Source organism: Dioszegia hungarica, assembly GCF_025882075.1.
Source record: "Dioszegia hungarica strain PDD-24b-2 chromosome Unknown MKK02contig_8, whole genome shotgun sequence".
NCBI classification, from domain to species: Eukaryota; Fungi; Basidiomycota; class Tremellomycetes; order Tremellales; family Bulleribasidiaceae; genus Dioszegia; species Dioszegia hungarica.
In genome coordinates this window covers 2,576,206-2,599,337 of record NW_026515770.1, presented here as the reverse complement: position 1 = coordinate 2,599,337, position 23,132 = coordinate 2,576,206, and the positions used below count along the sequence as shown (strand labels likewise).

The 23,132-nt window shown below is 57.5% G+C and overlaps 9 protein-coding genes across 9 annotated transcripts; 3 read left to right on the top strand and 6 right to left on the bottom strand.

Moving 5' to 3' along the window:
• Positions 1–307: 307 nt before the first annotated feature.
• Positions 308–1,589, top strand: MKK02DRAFT_44700 (uncharacterized protein; the record flags this gene model as incomplete). The annotated part of the gene is made up of 3 exons (XM_053093050.1): positions 308–460; positions 507–835; positions 884–1,589. 3 exons carry the CDS (start codon positions 308–310, stop codon positions 1,587–1,589), a joined length of 1,188 nt encoding a protein of 395 aa, XP_052945779.1.
• Positions 1,590–1,874: 285 nt separating this feature from the next.
• MKK02DRAFT_44699 (muts domain V-domain-containing protein) lies at positions 1,875–6,728 on the bottom strand (the record flags this gene model as incomplete). Its single annotated transcript, XM_053093049.1, has 22 exons — positions 1,875–2,173; positions 2,225–2,372; positions 2,419–2,516; positions 2,568–2,663; positions 2,716–3,068; positions 3,123–3,274; positions 3,328–3,442; positions 3,490–3,613; positions 3,663–3,813; positions 3,886–3,948; positions 3,994–4,142; positions 4,193–4,265; positions 4,309–4,665; positions 4,720–4,881; positions 4,929–5,130; positions 5,178–5,275; positions 5,321–5,431; positions 5,477–5,910; positions 5,957–6,034; positions 6,080–6,185; positions 6,237–6,633; positions 6,691–6,728. 22 exons carry the CDS (start codon positions 6,726–6,728, stop codon positions 1,875–1,877), a joined length of 3,804 nt encoding a protein of 1,267 aa, XP_052945778.1.
• Positions 6,729–7,416: 688 nt separating this feature from the next.
• MKK02DRAFT_25064 (ribonucleotide reductase) lies at positions 7,417–8,928 on the top strand (the record flags this gene model as incomplete). Its single annotated transcript, XM_053086978.1, has 6 exons — positions 7,417–7,707; positions 7,771–7,914; positions 8,005–8,099; positions 8,145–8,557; positions 8,602–8,727; positions 8,777–8,928. The coding sequence occupies 6 exons, from the start codon at positions 7,417–7,419 to the stop codon at positions 8,926–8,928; spliced, it is 1,221 nt and encodes a 406-aa protein (XP_052945777.1).
• A 299-nt stretch (positions 8,929–9,227) lies between these two features.
• On the bottom strand, positions 9,228–9,830 carry MKK02DRAFT_44697 (uncharacterized protein; the record flags this gene model as incomplete). The annotated part of the gene is made up of 1 exon (XM_053093048.1): positions 9,228–9,830. One exon carries the CDS (start codon positions 9,828–9,830, stop codon positions 9,228–9,230), a length of 603 nt encoding a protein of 200 aa, XP_052945776.1.
• Positions 9,831–10,310: 480 nt separating this feature from the next.
• MKK02DRAFT_36959 (uncharacterized protein) lies at positions 10,311–11,427 on the bottom strand (the record flags this gene model as incomplete). Its single annotated transcript, XM_053089530.1, has 5 exons — positions 10,311–10,421; positions 10,452–10,882; positions 10,932–11,233; positions 11,283–11,337; positions 11,382–11,427. The coding sequence occupies 5 exons, from the start codon at positions 11,425–11,427 to the stop codon at positions 10,311–10,313; spliced, it is 945 nt and encodes a 314-aa protein (XP_052945775.1).
• A 228-nt stretch (positions 11,428–11,655) lies between these two features.
• MKK02DRAFT_36958 (putative peroxisome targeting signal receptor) lies at positions 11,656–14,101 on the top strand (the record flags this gene model as incomplete). Its single annotated transcript, XM_053089529.1, has 9 exons — positions 11,656–11,748; positions 11,798–12,559; positions 12,604–12,793; positions 12,861–13,168; positions 13,222–13,536; positions 13,581–13,716; positions 13,778–13,816; positions 13,866–13,969; positions 14,024–14,101. 9 exons carry the CDS (start codon positions 11,656–11,658, stop codon positions 14,099–14,101), a joined length of 2,025 nt encoding a protein of 674 aa, XP_052945774.1.
• Positions 14,102–14,248: 147 nt separating this feature from the next.
• MKK02DRAFT_44694 (uncharacterized protein) lies at positions 14,249–17,028 on the bottom strand (the record flags this gene model as incomplete). Its single annotated transcript, XM_053093047.1, has 11 exons — positions 14,249–14,521; positions 14,672–14,961; positions 15,013–15,229; positions 15,302–15,454; positions 15,507–15,545; positions 15,598–16,037; positions 16,083–16,203; positions 16,255–16,347; positions 16,404–16,599; positions 16,647–16,746; positions 16,806–17,028. 11 exons carry the CDS (start codon positions 17,026–17,028, stop codon positions 14,249–14,251), a joined length of 2,145 nt encoding a protein of 714 aa, XP_052945773.1.
• A 393-nt stretch (positions 17,029–17,421) lies between these two features.
• Positions 17,422–20,482, bottom strand: MKK02DRAFT_27151 (Bromodomain-containing protein; the record flags this gene model as incomplete). The annotated part of the gene is made up of 6 exons (XM_053087314.1): positions 17,422–17,757; positions 17,807–18,186; positions 18,237–18,855; positions 18,911–19,642; positions 19,910–20,074; positions 20,204–20,482. The coding sequence occupies 6 exons, from the start codon at positions 20,480–20,482 to the stop codon at positions 17,422–17,424; spliced, it is 2,511 nt and encodes an 836-aa protein (XP_052945772.1).
• Positions 20,483–21,220: 738 nt separating this feature from the next.
• On the bottom strand, positions 21,221–23,057 carry MKK02DRAFT_26545 (WD40-repeat-containing domain protein; the record flags this gene model as incomplete). The annotated part of the gene is made up of 6 exons (XM_053087213.1): positions 21,221–21,376; positions 21,434–21,719; positions 21,770–21,840; positions 21,895–22,169; positions 22,221–22,469; positions 22,517–23,057. 6 exons carry the CDS (start codon positions 23,055–23,057, stop codon positions 21,221–21,223), a joined length of 1,578 nt encoding a protein of 525 aa, XP_052945771.1.
• Positions 23,058–23,132: the final 75 nt, after the last annotated feature.

The following is a 23,132-nucleotide window of genomic DNA, read 5'->3' as shown; positions in this document are numbered from 1 at the left end:
GTACGAGATGTTGGGTCGGGACATCTCTGCCTCGTGGGTAAGCGGCTCTGGCGGTAGACGCTCTCAGGGGGCTCGCTCCCTCTTCCTGGATCTCGGTGGGGATGATGGAAGTAGATAGATAGAATGCCAGATTTAAAGGCATGTTTCAGGTCGCGTCTTTGGTCGAGTGCACGGCGAAGCTTCACAAGGTTCACATTCCTCAACTCGTAGCTGCACGTGACCAAATCAAAACCCATCACTGATGTCCAAGATTTGGTTTGTTGTGAAGCCTTGTGTGAAGCTCCACTCCTCTACTACCATTATCGACATGTCGGAGCAGAGAAAGAAGCCGGGGAAGGCGCCTGGGGGCTCCCTTGCTACGGGCGGGACGACTTCTGCGGCCGCATCAGGCCAGACTACCCCTGTGTCTGCTTCAAAGCCAGTCACCGATATCTACCGACCATTGGCTGCTGCTATCCAGGTAGGCTGCATTTGAGCCCCTGGTTGACTTTTGGCTCACATCTCAGCGCCCCCTCGCTCGCTTACTACCCGCCTCATCCACTCCTCTTCCTACGACCGTAGCCGATATCTTCGAGCTCGACCCGTCCACATTCACCTCCCGCCTCAAAAACAAAAACATCCTCCTTGACACTCCCTTTGCTTTGGCAGGCCAACCGTCCAAGCTCATCCAGGGAAAGAAGCTGCATAAGGGCCATCCGGAGATCCGGGGAAAGGTTCGGGAGGAGGCGGAGTATGTTGAAGCTGAGCGGAAGGCGGATGGGGTTGAGGGGGTGAGGCGAGTCAAGCGGAAGTTGAGGGAGACGGGGTGTGTGATGGACGCTGGGATGAGTGTACCGTTCGTCTCTCTACTCTTCCTATCGAGAGATCCAGCTGATGGTTATAGCTACTCGTCTCTGGTGCCCCTGAACCACATGCACCTCGCCTACCTGACCCATCTTCTCTCCCTCCCTCCCCTTCCCTCAGCCTCGTCGTCCAGCACATCCCTACCCCAAGGCATCTCAGCCGAAGGTATACAATCCCGCCTGTCCAAAGCAGACCTCACCGGCCTCTCCATCTCCGTCCTCTCTGCCCGCAATCCCTCATTGCACGGCATCACCGGAATCGTCATCGAAGAGACCTCCTCCACCTTCCGGCTCGTCCCTCCCGACTCGCGCGTCCGCGTCATTCCCAAATCCGGAACACTCTTCGAAGTCCTCATACCCGCATACGCACCGCCAGGCTTCGAGGCCTCTGGCGAGCTCTACGAAGCAGAAGGAGGCGAGAGGCCCGGCCCGGTAGACTGGGAGAAACACCTGGAGGTCTGCCCGAGAATCAGGGTGTTGTTGCTAGGGACGGCGTTTGGGTTCCGATCGGGCGATAGGGCGGGGAGAAAGTTTAGGCCGGCGCAAGGACGAGGAGGGGGAAGTGGGTGGGGCGAGCAGTGGGTCCAGGGAGAATGGGCGGGGGTGCTGGAGGGTGTGGAGAGGGATATTAAGGCAAGAAGCGGGGGTGTGGAGAAGGGGGACAAGTGGCAGAAGAAGGGAAAGAGGCATAGGAATAAGGGGAGGACCAAGGATCCGCCAGCGTGGGGAAGGCTGGAAGTGACATAACCACCCTCGGCTTGGACTTCAACGAGGACTACGACCTGGCATATCAAGGCTCGACAACATCCCCACCGGTGATGGTTGTCCGGACACTGGAGTCGGGCCCCGCTCATCGCAGGTGGTGAGCGGTGTTGCGCTTTGCCATATCACAGAATGCATGATTTGTATGTACAACATCCGACCTATCCACAGACCACTAAGTCTTGATTCTCCCTGACCAGTCTATACCCCTCGAAATGACACATTGCTATTATTCCCTTTTGCTCACGTCCCAGCTCGCTGCCTCCTAGCTTATGCAGAAACCTCATACCGCCCAATCGCCCTCCGGATGATATCCAGCTGCTTGCCCAACTCCACCCCATTCCCTTTACCCCCCTCCCCGCCCTCACTCCCTGCCACCACCTTGCCATCCCGATCCCGCCTCGTTCCTAGCAGACTCATCAAGAATGCGAAGTCCGCATGGGCGACCAAGGGCAGGTCCGAGCGGCGCTTAGCGGCGAGTTTGGTCTTGAATGCCGCAAAGAACTCGGCGGATACTTGGTCGGCCCGTTCGACAACTGGTTCGGGGACGCCAGCGAGGCGGGCCACGTCTTTTCCATTAGCTGGTGTCCGTGTCTATGCAACAGAGAGGAGCAGCTTACGGGTACCGTGCGAAGATTCCGCTACGCCCGGGATGAGCTTGTACAGGAAGATGACTTGGCGCTGCTCGTCGTCGACGTGGGTCTGCATGTGCATTCGCCTGATGTTGGGGTGGTAGGCGAAGTCGTCAGTGAGGGAGCCGTAGTGGGTCTACCGATGGTCAGCTGTGGACGCTCTGAGATGATAGCCATCTCACAGCAAAGAATCCTAGTGGCAGAGTATGGGTAGCGAGGTGGTGCAGGACCGCTCCAGCAATAGCCATCCCGTCATATGTCGAGGTACCTCGTCCAAGTTCTGATGGATCAGCTGTTGGGTCTCGGCTTCAGTCCGACACGGCTAGCTCACCATCGAGAATGACAAACGACTTCGGACCCGCCTCGCGCAGGATCTTACAGCACTCATCGAGCTCCACCTTGAACGTACTCGCACTCGCAAACATATCTTGCCCTGATCAGCCACTATCCCATCCCCACTCCTAGCTGTGCCAACTCACTATCGTAAGCCCCCATCCTAGTCTGAATTTTATCCACAGGACTCAACACCGCCCGACTCGCAGGCACATAACACCCCATCTGCGCCATAATAATCCCCGCTGCCGTCATGCGCAACAAGGTACTCTTGCCCGCCATGTTCGGGCCGGTGAGCAGGACCTGGCGCGGCTCGTCCCCGCCCAGGCGGACATTGTTGGAGATGAAGTCGGCGCGGAGACACATGGACGGATGGCGGAGGTCTTCAAAGTCGACGAAGGCCGTGTCGGAGGGAGTGAAGACGGGTCGGCATTTGGGTTCGTCCATATTGGCAGAGGCCTTGGCGAGGGAGACGAGGCAGTCGAGCTCGGCTATGATCCTGAGACCGTCAGCTAGTACATCGAGACCCAACAGCGGGCACACTTTAACTCACTTGACGGCCGCCAGCCAGACTTCTCGGTCTTTGTCAAACTCGCCCAGAAGACGGCGGAAGAATGTCTTCTTTGCTGTAGCCTGGATCTCCCTCGCCTCTTGCAGCGCTCGGATGAGTGGAATCGTCTCCGGGGTGTAGTACCGGTCAAAGTTCTGCACACAGTCAGCTCTGATCTCGAGACATCGATGAAGCGTTTGCAACTGACCTTGGTACTAGACTGCTTGGTCCAGTCCCTCGGGACGCTCACCCCAGAAGGGATCTGCAACTGGAAGATCTCCTTCCCTCCCTGCGCACTGTGCCAATACTGCACCTTCTCTCCCCTGCTATATCAGCTCTGTGCTCTTCGTTCGTGGCACTGCAAGCTCACTTGAACATCCGCATTGTCTTCTTCAGGACAACATCCAGCTCCTGTTCACACTCATCGACAGTCGCATCTGCCTCATCACACTCTGCATCGGCGCCCGGTTCCGGAAGGATCTGGAGAGTTTTGCCTGCATCCCGTCAGCCGCTCGCCCGGTCGACATGGGGCAGAAAGCTCACCGTCCTGCTTCTCGTTGAAGAGCGACTGGATATGCTGGACGTAAGACTTGAGATCTGGGGCGGACCGGAGCAACCCCGAGACGCTCTTCGAGTCGAACTCGGCTGCTTGACGTCCGAGGTCTTCGATGGCCTTCATGATCGCCTCAAATGACTGTCAATATCAGCTCGCGGGTCATGGGTACGGGTCAATCCTCTCCGGTCAGCTGTGAGAAGTATGACGCACATGGACGACCTTGACAAAGTCAGTCTGCTTGACCGACCCCGCATGGATTCGGGATATCAGCCGCTGTAAGGTGAGCTTATTTCCTCCATACGGTGCTGAACAACTTACCTCGAGATCAGGCAGAGCCTTTGCCATCTGGGTAAACTGCCCAGTGAAGGACTGATACTTCATCAGATCCTCCACCGCGTCCAGTCTGGCGTCGATGGCAGAGATGTCGCGCAGGGGACAGGTGAGCCAAATCCGGAAGAGACGTTTACCTGGACAGCGTAAGCTAAGCCTCGCCACCTTTGCGTATCAATCAGCTTACCGAATGGCGAAACGCAAAGCTGCATGATCTCCAGCAAAGTCCCAGCGAGCTCTCCTTCGTTATTCACCAATACCTACTAATCAGCCCTGTCCCCTTTCAACAGAGTAAAGACGCACCTCCATATGCCCCAGCGTTTGGCCATCCAACACCAAACTCTTTCCCTCTCTGATCGGATCATACACGTTAAAGTTCCGCTGCGTGATGAGATCCTTGTCGAGGTTCAGCGTTTTCAGGTAAAACATCATCCCGCCAAGCGCCTCCATCGCCAGTGGATTATCCAGCATCTGTTCGATCGCAGGCGGGAGGGGCGCCTTCGTCCCTGGCTCGTCATCCTCCGTTTCAAAGAGCTGGGTGAGCTCATCGAGGGTCTGGTCGGCCGTGTAGAATTCCTCGACGGGGCGGAAGGATTGCCAGAGTGTCGAGGAGGGGAGGATGTTGCGCAGAGTGCGGGTGGTGGTGACTGTCAAGTTGCCCTATGATGGTCAGCTGGGCGTGTCCAGTGGAGCATGAAGACCTAGGAAGCTGACCTTTGCAAAGACGAGCTCTTTGGGTCGGATCTGCCGGAACATCGTCTCGAGCCGAGTCCGGCAGACATCATCCTCGAAAGCGACGAGTTGGAACTCTCCGGTCGACGCGTCCAGGATACAGATACCGAACGAAGAGGGCTCACTAGGGTCGGGCGAGTATTCCTGGGCTCATCAGCTTTGCTCCCATCGTCGTGAGCTTCAAAGCTCACCTTGATTGAAACACAGTGATTCGCCTCGTCTGTAGTGAGGTAGTTGCCATCGACGATTGTACCGTTGGTAAAGACCTGCTTCAACTCGCGTCGGACAATCTTGTCGGGCTTGTCGTCGTCGTCCCCATCGTCCGACTTCTTCTTCTTGGCGGCGGGCTTGCCCTTGGCTCCCTTCTGCTCGGCTCCTCGACGCATCTCCGCACTGACAATTAGCGATCTTCTCGTGTTTGCTGCCAGCGGAGAGCTCACCCGATAGCAGTCTCGACCTGGTCCACCCGGCCGACCTTGTACCCTGCCGCCAGGAACTTGGCTGCCCAGAACTCGAAGCTTTGCTCTGGAACTCCAACCTGAACGTCAGCTCAGGTTTGCCGCATGAAAACCTCTCAGCTCACCATCTTCATTCTGACCCTCTCGGTCAACTTCAGGTCGAACTCCTGGTGCCCTATTTGCGCATCCTCCTCGTACAGCTCAAAGAACTTGCCCTTCTGAAAGAAGAGTACAGTCTGTGCGTCAGCATGGAGGGCATTGCAAATAGATCTTCAACTTACCTCCATATTGGTCTGCTTGATGCTCCAGAACTGCTTCTCGAACGGCTTGAGCTCCCTCATCTGCTCTGGCGAGATATAGATCGTCCTCGGATCATAGTCCGGATCATCAGGCTTCCGGCGCTGCTTGTCCCTCCGATTGATGAGGAACGAGAACACCTCGTCACTTTCCTTCTTGTCCTCCTTCTCTTTCGCCTTGCGGGTCTCGGCCGCGGTGAGGAACATGGTGGACGAGTTCTGGAAGGAAGAAGAGGAGCCCCGTTTGCTGGCTGCTGAAGAGGCATTGGCAATGGGTTTGGGACCGGGACGAGGTTTGGGGGCGACGAAGGAGGAGGTCTTCTTAATGGGTTTCTTGCGCGGTTCGGGCGAGGCGGAGCGGATGTCGGGGGAAGAGGAGGGTGAGCGGAGTCGAGCTTCAGCTTGTTCGGCAGCAGCGGCTGAGATGTCAACTGTGTCGCATGGTAGCGCCAGAAGGTGACTTACCAAAGAGAGCATCATCTGCATCGTCCATCTCAAAATCGTCGTCCGAGGAAGCCTTCATGCTCTTCCGAGGCCGAGCGGCTGACTCCGTCAGCTTGGAACTCATGGTGGAACTGGGTAGCTCACGCTGTGCCCTGGGCTTTGACGGACCAGCCGTCGCTGTGATGTCCGCATCCGATCCCGAGCCTTCCGACTCTGCGTATACGATCTTGCGCTTCGCTCGTCGGCCGCCCTGGGTCGTCAGCCGGGGTACTAATGACTACCGTCAGACAGCTGAGCTCACCTTGATGGGCGGAGACCCGTCCATCGGCACATCCTGACTATCTGCCTCCTCCTCTGTATCCACCCTCATGGACATACTCGACACTGGCCGCTCAATGATCTCGGGTGGAGGCGAGAGCTCCTCCCTGTCCTCCATCATCGCAGACTTCTTGAGCGGGCTGCTGCCCCTCGTCCTTTCCTTCTCTTTGCCATTTCCATTTACGGCCAGACCTCGCCCGACCGCGGGCGAGCTACCAGCGACGGACGAGGGCGTGCGAAGGGTGGTAGCCGAGGCAGGGGAGGAGGTTGCTGTCGGAGCTTTGGTATTCGATCCGCCGCCAACACTGCCCGAGGAGCCGGTTCGAGAGGGAGCCGGTCCCGGCTTTTTGGTGAAGAACCCATTGAGAGTAGATTGTTTCCTACTGGATCAGTACAAGGTCAAGTGAGGCTCTACAATTGTGGATTACTTGACGTACTTGGGGTCTTTAGCTGTAGCAGCTTTCGAGGAAGACATGATGGAGTAGTCGTCTTCCTTCGCCTCCTTACAGTCGCTCTTTTGGTGTATGGATAGGTTGCCCAGTGATCCCGCTATGAATGATTGCGTGACCGAGCCGGGATGAAGGGACGTTCGGGTGACCTGCCGGTGTGCAAGCTACGCTGCTTACTGTATGCAGTCCTCGTTGCGCGGACGTCTCTGGTCTCTGGAGTCTTGGAGCATTTCCTCCTCGAACGATTCGAAAGACGCACGGGCCTCCACCGCGCGTCTGGAGTCCGCCACGTGGCTGTCGGCCCTGAAACGCGCATCTGTGTGTGCGCTGGCGCTTTTCCTTTTTGGCTCACCTGAAACACCGTACCGTGCCTGAATCAACATGACTGGACTCTTCTCACTTGGCCCTGCATCGGCCGAACACACACAAAATGCGCCACCTCTTGCCCTGATCTTTGTTGGTTTCTGCACGCGTTCACGCGAACCCTATCAAAGTCGCGTCGGTCGGATCGTCGCGTCACCAGTCGATCGTCCCTGCCTGCCAAATATAAGGAAAGCACTCCTTCGCCAACTTTCTCTTCTCTCCATCATTCCATCCAACAACAACTTCTCTCTCGTATCCCTACCACATCAACACATAGCTAGCTCGACGCTACAGCTCTCATCCCCACACCCATCCACCATCACCACTACCACCTCCACTCCATCACTCAACATGTCTACCGAATTCGAGACCCCCTCCAAGGTCGCCGCCTCCGCCCTCTCCACCATCTCCCTCAACACCGTCAAGGACGTCACACCCGCGTCCGACGTTCTGGCCAAGCTCAAGGCTGCCGCTGCCGAGGCACAGGCCGCAAAGCCTGTCGTCGAGGAGGTCAAGGTCGCAGAGCCCCTCGAGGAGTACCGCACGCGCTTCGTCGGCGACCTCGAGTGTGAGGAGAAGGATGAGCCTCTCCTCCAGGAGTCCAACAGCCGTTTCGTTCTCTTCCCCATCAAGTACCGCGAGGTGAGTCAACTTTTCCGAGTCTTCTTGACGCGTCGCGAATGGGACGTGGCTGACACGCTTCAGATCTGGCAAATGTACAAGCAGGCTCAGGCTTCCTTCTGGACTGCCGAGGAGATCAACCTCGCCCCCGATCTCCACGACTGGGAGAACAAGCTCAACGACAACGAGCGGTACTTCATTGAGCACGTCCTTGCCTTCTTCGCTGCTGTACGTCTTCCCCCTTTTCTTCCCTGTCCTTGGTCTCTTCCCTCCCTACTACCCCTCCTCCCCTCTTTCTCAACTTTTGCTGACCCATAGTCCGACGGTATCGTCAACGAGAACCTCGTCGAGCGGTTCTCGGCCGAGATCCAGGCTCCCGAGGCCAAGTGCTTCTACGGTTTCCAGATCATGATGTGAGCTACTCTTCCCACCACCCCCGAGCCCAGCTGACAATTTAGGGAGAACATCCACTCCGAGACCTACTCCCTCCTCATCGACACCTACATCAAGGACCCCGCACGCCGCACCTACCTCTTTGGCGCCATCGAGACCATCCCCTGTATCAAGAAGAAGGCCGACTGGGCGCTCAAGTGGATCACCGACACCCGCTCCACCTTCGCCGAACGCCTCATCGCCTTTGCCGCCGTCGAGGGTATCTTCTTCTCGGGGTCGTTCGCCTCCATCTTCTGGCTCAAGAAGCGCGGTCTCATGCCCGGACTCACCTTCTCCAACGAGCTCATCTCGCGTGATGAGGGTCTCCACACCGACTTTGCCTGCCTCCTCTTCTCTCATCTCCGCAGACGGCCCCACCCCGAGACCATCAACAAGATCATCAAGGAGGCGGTCAAGATTGAGCAGGAGTTCCTCACCGGTATGTCTTCTCCTCTATTTGCTTTGGGCTTGGCTGATCATTAGATGCCCTCCCATGCTCCCTCATCGGCATGAACTCCAAGCTCATGTGCCAATACATTGAGTTTGTCGCCGACCGTCTCCTCGTCTCTCTCGGTAACGAGAAGGTCTGGAACTCTTCCAACCCCTTCGGTAAGTCACCCTACCCTTCATCCTGTCAATGACCCTCGCTGATCCTCAGACTTCATGGAGATGATCTCCCTCCAGGGCAAGGCCAACTTCTTCGAGTCACGCGTATCCGCCTACTCCAAATCCGGTGTCAACCAGTCGGTCGGTTCATCAACAGATCACCAGGCAGTCAAGAAGGGCTTCTCTCTCGACGAGGACTTCTGATCGACTCGCCCCTCCCCCCCTCTGATTGCTGGCGCTGGCGTCGTCGTCGTTGTGTATAGAAGACAAAAAGTAGAAATGATACCCAACCCTCCTCTCGTATATTAGTAACCACCTTGCCTTTCCCTTTACTTAGGCTGTAGTCTTACCCCCGTTGTTTCTTGTTTGCCTTTTGCTTTTGCTTCATAGTCCTATTCCGGTTTACACGTCCATAGCGAGGACCTGGCTGCTTCGTATCACGATACTCTGTACGACATCACATGCATATGATAACTCAATCAAAAAGTGATGGTTCTGCTGAATCAAGCCGTCTCTGCTTCACTGTCCCTGGCAGCCAATTTCTCCGCCGTCAGCTCGTCCTTCCAATCTGATATGCGTTGCGGCATGCCTCCGTATTGTGTCGTGGCCAGAGGGTAACCCAGACTGTATGCAAGCGCACATGAGACGCAGTGTGTGGCCTTCGGGTCGCCGATCCGACACACCTCTGATGCTTTTGAGGCGACGGTAGAAGCATCGAGGCCTCTTCGGATCGCAGCCCGGGCATTCGTCTCCAGTTCGCGGTACGTCTGCTCGTTAGGCACGATGTGCCGCATCGCGAGATGTGTCGAATCATGGGAGTCCGCCGTCGGCCAGAGAGTATCGTCCCTCTCTGCCATGGTGACGACCGACTGGATCTCTGTACCCGATGATGGTGCAGGAAGGACAGCGGACTGCTCAGGCGAGGCGCACAAGCTGGTCGCGGCGGTAGATGGCGACCGGGTAGTGTCAGAGTCGGATGTCGAACCAGGAGAGGTATCGGAGGTGTCTATGTCGAGAGCACCGTCCAACGGCAAGGGCTGCTGAGTGTGATGCGGTAGGTCAAAGTAGCCAAGCTCCTCGCGAGCGTCGGGCCTGAGATTGGACATGGGGTGTGAGTGAGTGGGAGAGGACAGATACGGTAAGGGAGCTTGCCTGTTGGGGCAGAAGAGTGGATGTACTGTCGAATATGAAGGACGACGAGGATGGGAATAGACGAGAAGAGAGAACGGCCTCGTCCTTATGTCCTGGCCTCCAGTGCGCCCTGAAGTCGACCTCGCTTACCTCCCCGTCCTTTCACCCAGACTGACACACGTCTGAACCCCACCCGCAAAGCCCGCTCAGATCAGCTTCCCTTTCATGGCCACCCTCACGACACACGTTTCGTAGGTGGTGAGCCTTCGCTTGCTGTGCGAGTGTGTCGGACATCGTATCGGGGTGCGATCTGGGCGGAGTGCCGAAAGCTGTGAGCAGGCCAGGCAGAGTCCGTTCAGTATGTCAGCGGATTGAAGATGTGACTGCACGACGTGCGTCAGAGCCATACACGGTGTCTCAAGCGTACAGCTTTGATAGGGGCCCGTGGGCTCAGATCAAGGCACACCGCTCCCGGCCGTCGATCCGCCAGCATCCAGCTCTTCTCCCTTATTGCCCTTGAACCCGCTCCACTTCCGCATCATCCCGACATCCACCACCCCCTCTCCCTCCCCTCTTCTCCGAGTCTCCTCGCTCACCTCCTCCGGCCGCTCAATACACCTCAGTACCGACTGAGCCACATGATCGACATGTAAGGGATGTGTGCGAAGTCCCGCTGCTGCGCCGCCGAAGACCGAGTCGGGGCTGAAAGGAAGGGGCATGTTGATGCGGTCGTGCGCGCCGGCGGTGAGGGAGAGGAGGAAGGCGGGCACGGTGGAGAGGGGGCGGATATGTGGGTGGTAGAGGAGGCCCGGGCGCATGAAGAAGGGCTGGACCGACCCAGATGCTGTACATCTCTCCATGATGCCCTTCTCTGCTTCTCGCTTGCTTTCGATATATCGGCGAGGGATGAGCGGGCGGAAACAATCTGCGGCCGATACGTAGACGAAGGCGCGTGGGGAGGGAGAGGGCGATGTTGATGATGATGCGATTGGTGAGGCAAATATGTATGTATCAAGCACAGAGAGGGCTATGGTATAAGCTCAGGATAGATCGCAGCCTGTACCCATAAAGCTCACCGCTATCCCTGTTCATCCCATCATATCCCGACCGTCGCTCCTCCTTCGCCCTCAGCGGACTTGGCGTGCCAAACAGCCCTCCAAAAATCGCCTTGCCCACGCCAACAGGGCTCCCTTCTCGTACAGCCTTCTTGTACCCCGTATCTTCCAGCAGTATTCCTAGGGTATGTACGACCGCCGTTGAGTCCGCCACCAGAGGAGCATAAGTCTCCGGCTCGAATGCTGAGGCGCGATGCCATTTGACAGAATTGACCCATGTCAGTGTATGTCCCGCTGGAGTCTTATATGGTGATCCGGAAGAACTACGATCATGAGCTCATGCACGTTACAGACCTGAAAGAGGTAGTTCACCTCATGCTCGAGACATCCCAGCCTTTGCCAACTGCCGCTCGACAAATCGCCGATCCTACGCCGTCAGGCAAGCTCGATCCAATACAGCTGGAGACCCACCCAAAAACCCATTTCCGCCAACGACTAGAAGCTTGGGGACCGACATGATGCTGTGCTGTGCTTGTATATAGCTCTGGCGATGATGTACAAGTGATGCACGAGATCGCTGCACAACTTGGCTGTGACTGACATTTTTGGCGAGATAGACGATAGGCTATGCGCCGGTTACTTGTCGTTGCGGTGGCCTAGCTAGGCTCGGAGAATCGTCCGCTCTCGCCTCTTGCTTCTACCTCTTTTCTCTTGGTACACTTCATCCGATACTTCTACAGCTACGATGCAGTCCTTCCTCGGAGGCGACAAGGGCGGGTCATCGAATCCGCTCAAGCAAATCTCAGGCCGGGAGGGCACAGATCGCAGCGTCTTTCGAGTGAGCGCTTCCCTTCCCCTTGACTCAGTTGGGCCTAGCTGATCATCAGGACCGGCACGCACCAGCGGGACCGCAGTCGTCCTCTCAGCATGCCTTCAATGCTCCGCAGGCCCAGCAGAGCAATCAGCAGCTCGTGCACGCACAGACGCCCCATCCGTTCAACCTATCCCACCTGTCCTCAGCATTGTCGTCCTCGACCGGCTCGTCCGCTCAAGTCCGCCCTCCAGCGCACTTCGATCAGACTTGGTCTCAGCGACCGGTAGGGCCAGCTCCTCAGCGATACGCCGACGCAGGCTGGAGCCAAGGCTATTCTCAGTCTGCTCGGCCAGCCGGACCCTCCTCGGACTGGGCGAACGGATTCACCGCTGAGGGCAAAGGCAAAGGCCGAGCCGAGCCGTACATGCAACAGCAGCAGCATCAGCCCCAGCAGGCGGAGCACTATGACCCTTATCGGTCGTCGCTGAACATGGGAATGGGAATGGGGATGGGCGGAGGGATGGGCATGGGCATGGGGTACCAGCCCTCTTTCCAGCCCATGTACACCGGCTATCAGCAGCAGGCGCCTCAAGCCGCTGCGCGTGTGCAGGAGATGACGGACAAGGAGCACGCCGAGATGGAGGCGGCGTTCGAGAGGGCGTTTGAGGATGCCAAGGTGGCCGATCCGGTCGAGGTGGGAGATCAGCAGGAGACTGCACCGCCGGAAGAAGAGATCCGAGAGGCAAAGGGAGAGTTTGATAAAGTCTGGGAGAGCTTGAAGCCAGAGGCGGAGAGGCTAGGGAAGCTGGCGGAGTGGGAGAAGGAGTTTTCACAGGTGCGCTCTGTCGTATTGGACAATGGCTGGAGCTGATACCTCAGTTTACGAACGATGAGGATGATCTCTTCGAGACTCTCAACGATAGCATCACTCGGAGTAATATCGGCCAGACCTCGCTGGACGACCAGCTCGAATTCGGTTTGGGAGGCGATCCGACTCTGGTCCGGCCTGATTTGATGGGCTACCTCGACCACGACGACGGAGTCCCCACCCATCAGGAATACCAGTTCCGTAAGTTCCACGACTTAACCTGTGCAACCCTATCGGATATACGGACATACTAGCTGACTATGATCAGGCGAATCGGCTTCCTCGAAATACTCGGACCTCTCACCGGCGCAAGCGCTCATCGTCGCTCGCGCGATCCTGCAGACCGGCGGATCGCTCACGGACGCCTCTGATCTGCTCGAGACTTTCCTGCAGCGCGCCACGCTCGCCGATCGGGCCGAAGCGGGCGTCGGCGATGTTGAAGTATGGACACTTTTGGGCCGGACGCACGCCATGAATGAAAAGGAGGAGAAGGCCTTGGCGGCGTTTGCGCAAGGCCGGGCAGCTATTGAGAACAGCGGCGGGACGGTACAGCCCATGACGGGGGAGCTCCTTACTGTGAGCTACCAAGACCGCGCGTAGTCTGCACGGATTCGTTAGCTGACTCTCAGAACCTCGCCATCTCATACGTCAATGAATCGCTCGACCTCGCGGCTCTGACTGTCCTACACCAATACCTCACCCTCTCCGCGCCTCAACTTGCCGGCCCCAAGCCCCTCCGCTCCAATATCGCATCCGACGCCGGCCCGTGGGTACTCCACCAGAGCCTGACGGAGCAGTACCTCGCCGTCGCGCGCCATCAGTACGAGACCAAGGGCGAGGTGGATCCGGACGTGCAGGTCGGACTGGGGACGCTGTACTACATGATGGGGGAGTATGGGGACGCGAGGGGATGTTGGGTGAATGCCTTGGGTGAAAGGCCAGATGTAAGCCGGAGTTGGCGGAATGGTGGGAACGCGCTGATAGACAGGATTACTTGCTCTGGAACCGCCTCGGAGCGACTCTGGCGAACGGCGGGAACCCCGAAGAAGCTGTCGATGCGTACAGGCGGGCACTGGAGCTGCGGCCGACCTTCACAAGGGCTATCTTCAACCTTGGAGTCGCTTGTCAGTTCTAAACTCTCGTTTTGTCCTTAGCACATTTCCCGGACCGTAGCTAATTGTAAAGGCTTAAACATCGGCGTTCACCGAGAAGCCGCTGAGCATTGTAAGTCTTCTCTGTCATACTCTGTAGCAAATTGAAGCTGATACCACAGTCCTGGCCGCTCTCTCCCTCCACGATGACAAGGGTGATAGTCCCAGCGGAGGCAATGATTCCGCAGCATTGTGGGCTACGCTCAGACGTGCTTTTGCCGCTCTTGTGCGTTCCCAATCCCGCATATTCTCATATGTGATACTTCGCTGACGATGACAGGATCTGAATGACCTGGCCGCTCAGGCTGTACCCGGAGCAGATCTCCAGATCTTTCGAGCTGCCGGATTTGACTTCTAGGCAGCCCGCCTCGGCCTCGAGTAGGAGCACAGGAATCATCCCTGCATATCATGTCTCATCGTGGACGGGCTTTGATATTGCCCTGCTTACGGGTATGCATATGATATGCTGGTGAATGATACTGCTAGATATAGGATGTGTCCTATGCTATTGGCCGCCCGCTGTTCTCCCCTCTTTGTCCGCAATCGCGCTCAGTCCATAGTCCTTCAGCACTCCCTCCTCCGCCTCCCTCGGCGACTTGAATACCGGATCATATCCCGCCCCAGTCTTTGGGAACGCGATGACCTCCCTGATAGACTTTGCGCCCGCCAGGATGGCAACGAGCCGGTCGAAACCAATAGCCAAACCAGCATGGGGTGGTGCACCAAATTTGAGGGCTTGCAGAAGATGCGCGAAGCGAGATACCTCATCCTCATTCAGCTGCCAAGATCAGCTCGTAATCCACTAGACCAGCAGGAGACTCGTTACTTCAGCACTCCAGCATGATGCTGCCTCCGGGTGGTACTTCTCCGCCGCCGCTACCCGCACGACACTTCGGTGGAGTTCGGACAGGGTGAACTTGATACTTACCTGCAACACCTCCTTCAAGATATACTCTTGCAGCCCCGCATCATGCACCCTGACACTCCCGCCCCCTACCTCCTGCCCATCAAGTACCAAATCATAGTGCTGTCCTCGAACCTTGTCGACCTTGCCCGCCTTGAGATCCGCGAGGTCCTCAAACATGGGCGCAGTGAATGGATGGTGGGTCGCCGCGTATCGGCCCTTAGAGAGGTGCTCCTTGTCGGGATCGGCAAGTGTAAAGAGGGGGAATTGGGTCACCCAGAGGAAGTGCGGTTTGGGTGGTGGAATGATGGAGCCTGAACGTCAGCTGGTGTTTCACGAAGCTAAGGGGGAGAAGTGGTACTGACCCTTATTGATGAGATGCTCAAGCATCTGGACTCGCAGTCTGCCCAATTGTGTCCAGCCGCCTTCGGCAATCTTCTTTCGCTGGGCTAGGAAGATGACGTCCCCCGGATTCGGCCCACCAGGGAGAGAAGGGTCAATGGAAAGCCCCTTGGAGCTGAGAAGGGGCGTATCGGCGAGCCAGGAATGGACATTCTCTTCCGTGATGGCGATCTGCTGGATCTAAAATGTGTCAGTGCCTTCTCCAGGTCCTCAATACAGGCGAGCTAGGGGGCTGGCGCTGCGGCTACATACGAAATTGTTCGTCCCAATCAGTGATGGGATATCCACCTGCTTGGCGTACTCTCCGGCCGTGACCATCCATTCCACGGTGTACTGGCTTTCATCCAGCAGGATCTTGTCGAGCGACTCGTCCGACAGCGTAGGGTAGTAGCCTATTGGCAATGTCTGATGAATTCAGCGTATACTCACCACGCACTCAGAGGGAGGATGTACTCACGTACATCTCGAACCGCGTATCAGGCTTGTCAGAGCCATACTATTTTGTCAGCTTGTTCCCCTAAATGCTGATCAGGTACAGGCCAACACACCACGTCCATAGCCACCTCATAAGGCATCACCCTAAACTCTTCCAGCTCCATCCCCTTCACTTCCCTCCACACCTGCCTAATCAGACCCTCCACCACATCCCTCACCTGCCCACCTCCGATCCCCCACGTCCCGCTCCCCCCTCTCCCCGCCGCGCCTGAGGCTGCAGCACCATCCACAAACCCCATCTCCAGATCGATCTGCGTAAACTCAGGCTGCCGGTCTTTCCGCCCATCTTCATCCCTGAAACACCGCGCGATCTGGTAATACTTCTCGACGCCGCCTCCGGCTACGAGCAGCTGTTTGGGTTGTTGTGGGGATTGGGGGAGGGCATAGAATGTGGGTTGGCCGGAAGGGGTGAGGAGGCGCGTGGGGACGAGGAACTCGCGTGCGCCTTCGGGAGAGGGGTGGAGGAGGTTGGGGGTTTCGATCTCGGTGAATCCTGGACGTCAGCGAAGGGTCTGTAAAGGGGAGGTGATGAACAAACCTTGCTCGTGGAAGTAGTTCCGGGCGATATGGGCTACCTGGGACCGTAGCTTTATGTTATTGGCCAGCTCTTTTCGCCGTAGATCGAGGAAACGGTATTGCGCTCGCAGTTCCTCATTCGCCTTTGAGTCAGCTTCTCTTCGTGGAGAGTCTTGAGCGGCATGATCACGTACCAGTTCCAGTCGATTAGGATAGAAAGGCAAGCTCTCTTCAGCCGGGTTAAGCAATATAGCCCCAGAAACCTCAATCTCCAGCTCATCCGCCGGCTGATACACATCAGCTTGATCTTTTGTCCGACGAAGACGTTGATGGTGCGACTGACCTTGTCTGCACTGCCCACAGCGGCCGAAGCGGCCTTTTTCTGTTTCTTCGCCTTGACTGCACCAGATACCTGAACGACAGACTCCAGTGGCAGACCCATCAATAGCTCGGCGGAACTTTTGTCCCGACATACGAGCTGGACCGACTCGCCGCTGGAATCGCGGAGGGTGAAGAAGTGGAGATTCTCGGATGCTCGTCTATGCCTTCAGCGCTTTGCAAGGACAGAGATCCAAGAAAGACTTACCGCTGTGAGTATAGCCAGCCGGCAAGGACGACCTCCTCACCGCTTGATGAGAGGGACAGGGAGAGCTCCGGTATACGATGAGTAATTCGATCTCTGGGTCCTGGACGTCAGTCGACAGTCCTCCGCCCGACCTCCAACGAAGTAGTAGAGACCACACACCATGATGTGCTCGATGCTTCTTTCCCACCGGCTCGACATATGGCCGGATAGTAATTCCCGCTGGAATCTCGCTCGTTGTCGAATTGAATCTTTTCTTGGAACCGAATGGCGCCCGAATGATGCGCGCGGACACCATCGGTCTGATGGACGCAGCAGCGCAGCTGGAACATACTGGGCGGCCGGATAGTGCTCGCAGCGCTCTCGAAGGGGCTCGTGTAGACATATTGAGTCACGGGATGACAGAAGGTGAACAGGTCAAAGTGAGACCGACGGAGGAATGAGGAGTTTGGAAATTTCAGTGGCACCTCCACTTCCGAGCCTGCATCAGGCAGAGCCACTTGAGCAAGGTCACGACATCAGCGCAAGGGAGAGTATGAGGAAGGCGGAGCGGATCGATTACACACTGCTGATGCATACTATTCTACTTGATTGACAAATCTTGCTACTACTTCTCCCCTCTCCCCCCTCCCCCCCCTCCCCGCCCCACCCTCTCCATCACCTCTCGCCTTTTTAAATTCTTGACCCGGAAGCTTCTACACAACACGACTGACTCCCTTCACACTACCCTTCCACCAGATCGCACCGCACCCACCCTCTTGCATCCACCGTTGCCCGCCTAATCCTCCTCACTCTCCTCATCCTCACTACTATCACTATCATCATACCCGCCCGCCGCCTGCCCCTGCCCCTGACCACCCCTCGAATCAAAGCTCTGAAGCTGCGCCTCCATCCGCTTGATCCTCGCCGCTTCTTCCTGCTCATTCATGTGCTTCTTCCCGGGCTTGCGTCCGGGCTTTTTACCAGGGATGACGCCGCCGCCGTTCCCCGCGCCAGAGGCCTTGGGGCGTCCGGGTCCCTTCTTGGGGGTCCGACCGCGACAGACGAGGTTGTACAGCTGGACGACGGTTCGGGAGGGGAGCGAGTCGATATCGAGCTCAATCTCGTCGTTGGTCTGTATTGTCAGCTTCAGCCGCCACAGAAGCCAGCTATCTTAAACTCACCCCGTCCAGACCGGTAGACTTGGAAATCAGATCGATAGCCTTAGCCAGCGTGCTCGGATCCGCCTGCGTAATCTTCTCCGCCAACTCCTGCTTCTGAGTCAACGTAATGTTGGTCACCTCCTCCTCCGACTCATCACCGCCAAACCCATTGTCCTCGTGATACGAGACATCCTTGCTCTTCCTCGGCTTGGGTTTAGGCGCGGCGTGACCGTTCCCGTTCGCGCCGGGCGAGTTTTTTACGTGAGAGATGGATTGTTTGCGTGCAGGTTTGGCCTTTTTGGTAGGTCGGGGAGGGCGTGACTTTCGGCGCTCGGCTTTGATCTGTTCGATCTTGGAGTCCATCTGGGCGATCTGTTCGCGGAGCATGACGATGGTAGGGTCTGATCTGTCAGCTATGCTGCGAAACTGCAATTGTAAGCAGGAAGCTCACCATCCTCAAAGTCATCATCCTCGGCATCCGCCACATCCTCCACCGGATCATCACTATAGCTCCTCGCTCTAGGCGGCGCCTCCTTGGGCGGCAAAGCCTTCCACTTCTCCTCCCACAGCTTCAAGAACCGCTGCGCCGCAATATGCACATCATGCGATGGAGGATTAAACTTCATCGCATTCTGGCACATCATCCGGAAGTCCGAATTGAGTTGCTGAGCATCATCGTATTCGCCCTCATTGATCCGCGCTTTGATGTGGTTAAGATCGACAGGGTTTTTGACGACAGTGGTATAATCGGGAAGAGCACGGACGATCTCTTCGACGGGGTAGAGGAAGGGACCGGCCAAATCGGCGTTCTTCGCCTCAAACATCCGGATCTGCTTGGAGAGGTAGGTGAGCTGGGGGTCGGTCCGGCGCTTCTTGCGCGTTTGGTCGTTGGCGTAGGGAAGCTCCTTGGAGGGTGGGGGGTGAATCTCGCGCTTGGGGCGGTCGAGACCGTCTGAGGAGCGGCGAGGGGCGGGTGGGCGGGAGATGGAGGCACGACGAGCGGTGGAGGGGCCGGCGGAGGGGGCCGCAGGCGCAACGAAAGGCGCAGGGGAAGCGGCAGGGGTAGAAATCTGAAAAGTCAGTTTTCAGCCCCGAAACTACGAGCCTCCACAAACTCACCTCGACGGGCAAAGTAGCCAGTGCCTTCTCATAGATCTGCTCCAACCTCGTCGCCGACTGCGAAACCAGATGGTCCGGCCCGTTGAACATGCGCGTATTCTCCCAAATCTGCCTCACGTCCCGCGTCACTTCGCTCACGCTCCCATACCGCCCCTTGCTCACATCCCAGTTCCCCATCTTGCTCTTGTCCTTGGGCGGACCCCGAGGATTGCTGACAATCAACTTGGTCTCGACTGTACCGAGATCCATCGGGTTCTTGACAATGTTGACATAGTGAGGAATACCGAAGCGGACGATATCGACGGGCTCGAGAAAGTTGACCGAGTCCTTGTTCTTTTTGAGAGTCCGGACGGTGGAGAGGAGGTACTTGTGCTGGGTTTGGGTAAGGGGGGTGATGGGTCCCGGATCGCGATGAGGAGGCGGGTTGTAGACCGCGGGAACGAAGGAGGTGGGCGTTCCGGCGGGATAGTAGGGCGCGGGAGGAGGGGCGTATGCCTGGGGAGCCGGTACCGGTGCTGGTGCAGCAGCGGGAGCAGGGGCAGGGACGGGAGCAGGTGAAGCTGTCAAAGGAGGAGGAGCTTGCTGCACCTGCTGAGCCTGGAAGGGAGACTGGGAGTGGGTCTGCCTCCGCTTCTCGTCCGATCCTGCCAAGTCGTCCCCGGACCGCTTGACTCCCGCCGCCGCATACCCGTTCGCCTGAGGAACCGGGACGGCCTGAGCCTGCCTCATCGCCGTGTCCTCGTCCGACCCAGGCGCGTCCGCCTCGCCATCCACCTCCATGCCGTTATGAGTCGGTGGGTGCGCCATGAGGGGAAGCGGTGCGGGGGGAGCTGGTGCCGCTTGTGCTGGAGCAGGTGCGGGAGGAAGTGATGCGGGTGCTGCCGGACTTGCAATGGGCATGGAGGAAGGCGCGTTGGCGACCACTTCGAGACGAGCGGGACTGGGAGCAGGCTGAGACGAGACGGGAGCCAGGTCGTTGACTATAGGCGTAGGCGCCGGCTCGACAACACCGCCAGTCGAGGGTACGCCGAGCATAGCGTCGTCCTCGGTCGAGATGACGGTAGGCGTCGATACCGCCGGGGGAATCAAGCCAGGCTCGACGGGGGGCTGAATCTCGTCGTGTGGCGGAGCAGGGCTAGGAGGAACCGGTGCGTCGATAGCAAGTGGAGACTTATCCCGGCTTGGGCCGGGTACAGCTCCCACCTCCGTCGGTGATGTCCCCACTGACTCCGCCAGGGTTGCAGGAGCGACACCCTCCGCCATAGCCACACCCGCAGGGATCTCCGACGGATCCACCACCGACTCTGGCGCGCTCGTCAACGCCGGCAGATCGACATTACGACCCAGGTCGTCTGTCGCTCCGTTCGCCGCGTTCGGGGAGCGTGGTGGCTCGGCGATGGTGGAAGCGGGAGGCGTCTCGAGCGTCTGCAGGGGGTTGAGCAGAGGCTTAAGCGTGGTGGGAGCCTCGAGAGGGGGAAGTGGGGAAGGAGGAAGGAAGGGCGGTGCTTCTGTAGGAGGAGGAGGGGCGGGGCTGATGGGTGCCTGGGGCGCAAGGGGGATGGAGGGGAGGTCGGACATGGTGTATATGCTGATGAGTGAGTTTGTCATCAGAAGGAATGCAGAGGAGGTACCGGTCAGAAGTAGCTATGTTGGTGAAGCATGGTGAAGGAGGGAGGGGTGGCATATCAGTCATAAATGGCGGTCCCAACTCGCCTGCTTCAATGGGTGTCATACTTCCTATTCCGGCACCATGACCACCTCCGTAGCCGTCTTGATACCGCCTCATGCTCCTTGGAAGGATGGAGGAAGGAAGGCAGATCACCGAGGTGGGGCCCAAGGTGGAGGCAGTACTCACAGAAAGGGAGGAGGATCTGGTTTCCAGAACACTGGGCTCTTCCCCGCTTAGTCTGAGGCTTTTGCTGTGGAGCTGTGTGTATACCTTGCGGAGTAGCTGGGGTATATGTATAGAGTGAAGAGAGAGAAGGAAGGTGAGACCTGAAGGTGAGGAATGCGGAGTGGGCAGCCCGAGTGAAGTGGGGGAGGGCGGTGGACGGAATCAAAATTTCGGATGGAGGGAGAGAGATATAAAGTGGAGGTGGGCGGAGAGAAAGAGGAATCAGCCGGCGTCCTTATGTACCGGTCAGTGGCGAATAACAATTTCAGGGTACACTCAGGGTCAAGGCGCAGCGAGAGAGCGCAAAGGAAGGGTAAAGAATGACGTAAAGGATAAGCCTTGTTGACACGTCGATATCGCCGAGAATAGGCTAATCCCGATGTGGCACTTGCCTCCACTCGGCAGGTCCACTGCATTCTAGCCTACTCTTCCTCTCCTTCCTCCTCCATCTCTTCCTCCTCCTCATCCTCAAACTCCACATTCACTCCGTCCAGACCCTCGTCGTCCTCCTCTCCATCACTTCCCTGATCATACATATCCTCTCCATCTTCTTCGTCGTCATCCTCCTCCTCGCTGTCCTCATCATCCACCTTGACCCCATCTTCAGCCTTCGCTGCACCCCCTTCGGCCTTGACGGGCTTCTTCTCACCTCCGATCTCGCCCTTCTTGCCGTCAGCCAGGAAGACACACGTTAGGCGCGACCCCTTGGTATTGTAGGAAGCGACCGGTCGGACCTGGGGAAGCGCAGACGCGTCTCCCATTGCGCTCTCGGAGCTGGAGGCGTTGGCGCACATAGCTGACGAAAGGTCGTAAAGGTTGATATACCCATCCGAAGAGACGGTCGAGAGGAGGACGGTCCGGCTGATGGATGATGGGTCGGACCCGATGACAGGCTGGGAAAGGGTAGATAACGATTTGATACTGCCATGTCAGCTGAAAGTCCATGTTCTGACATATATTGGCGAACGCACCGATTGGTATGTCCAACAAGGCTGACCACATGATCCAACGTCGCTCCGCCTATTGGCTGAGTCTCCACTTCCTTCCCAGCCTCTTTCTCAGTCACCATCTCCGCGTCTCCACCTTCAGGTACAACCTCCGGCTCCTTCTCCTCATCTTCCTCCTTGACCTCATCCTCGTCCGCAATCTCCACCTTCCGCACCTCCACGACCCCTTTCTCCGTCCCTACACACAACACCTCCTCCTCTTCCCCCTCTGCTCCAGGTATGAGCGCAAACTCGAGAGTGTTGAAGCGCGACTTGGTTTCGATCCGGTGGAGGAGTTTGAGGGTGAGCGAGTAGAGTTCGACCTTCTTCGGGAAGAGGACGGCAAAGTGGGTGCCGAGGGGAGAGAATCGGACGATTTCCGCTTCTGCATCTTGTCAGCTGAGATCGAGCCTAGGAAGGGATGCCTCAAGCTCACCGGTGCCCAAAGCCAGACTGGCAGCTCCTCGTCCACGCATCAGATCCCACATTCGCAGTGTCATGTCCTTGCCCACACTCAGCGCAACGCGCCCAGTCGGGTGCACATCGACATAGTTGACCCGGCCCGAGTGGCCCTTGAGCGCCTTGAGGCATGCCCAGTCGGACGTCCGGAAGAGCGCGATGGTGCCGTCTACCGAAGTCGAGACGAGGTGAGAGGACGAAGGGAAGTGCAGAGAGGTGATGGATCCTAGCAAAGTCAGTCTCTATCTTACCATACTTGGTGGTAAGACTCACCTGTGTGTTGACTCAAACTACCCATCTCCCTCCTCCTCCTCAAATCCCACAGCTTGATAAACTCATCCTCACTCCCAGTCGCCAACCACTTCCCGCCCGGACTCGCCGCTATCGCTTTGACGCAAGCGAGATGCGCTGGGAAGATGAAGATGGGTTCCAGCTTCGTCCCCGCTCCTTCCCCCTCGTCCGGCCCCGCAGCTGCGGAGGAAGAAGGCAGGGACCCTTCGAGACCGTATAGCAGCTTCTCATAAGAGCCAGCAACGACCACAAAGGTTCCCTGGGTTACGCCGGACTGGTCCTGGTCCACCGCCTTGCCTTTGCCTTTGACGTCTACTGTTGCTGGGACGACCGGCTTCTCTTCCTCCGGCTGAGCTGAGGACGAGCTGGCCTTAGGCGCTTTCGTGGCGGGAGCAGAGGGCGCGGGGGTGGTGGAGGAAGAAGGACCGTCGAATGTGACCTCTACCCGAGCCTTTTGCGGGTATGGAGCGGGCCTAGACTTCTTGCCCTTCGGCTGAGGGGGCTGCTTGTTCGTCTTTGCCATTGTGATGAAGGTATTTGAGTAGGTAAAGGCAGGTCGATGATATGAGTTCAAGGTGGACCTGGACCACTTCAACTT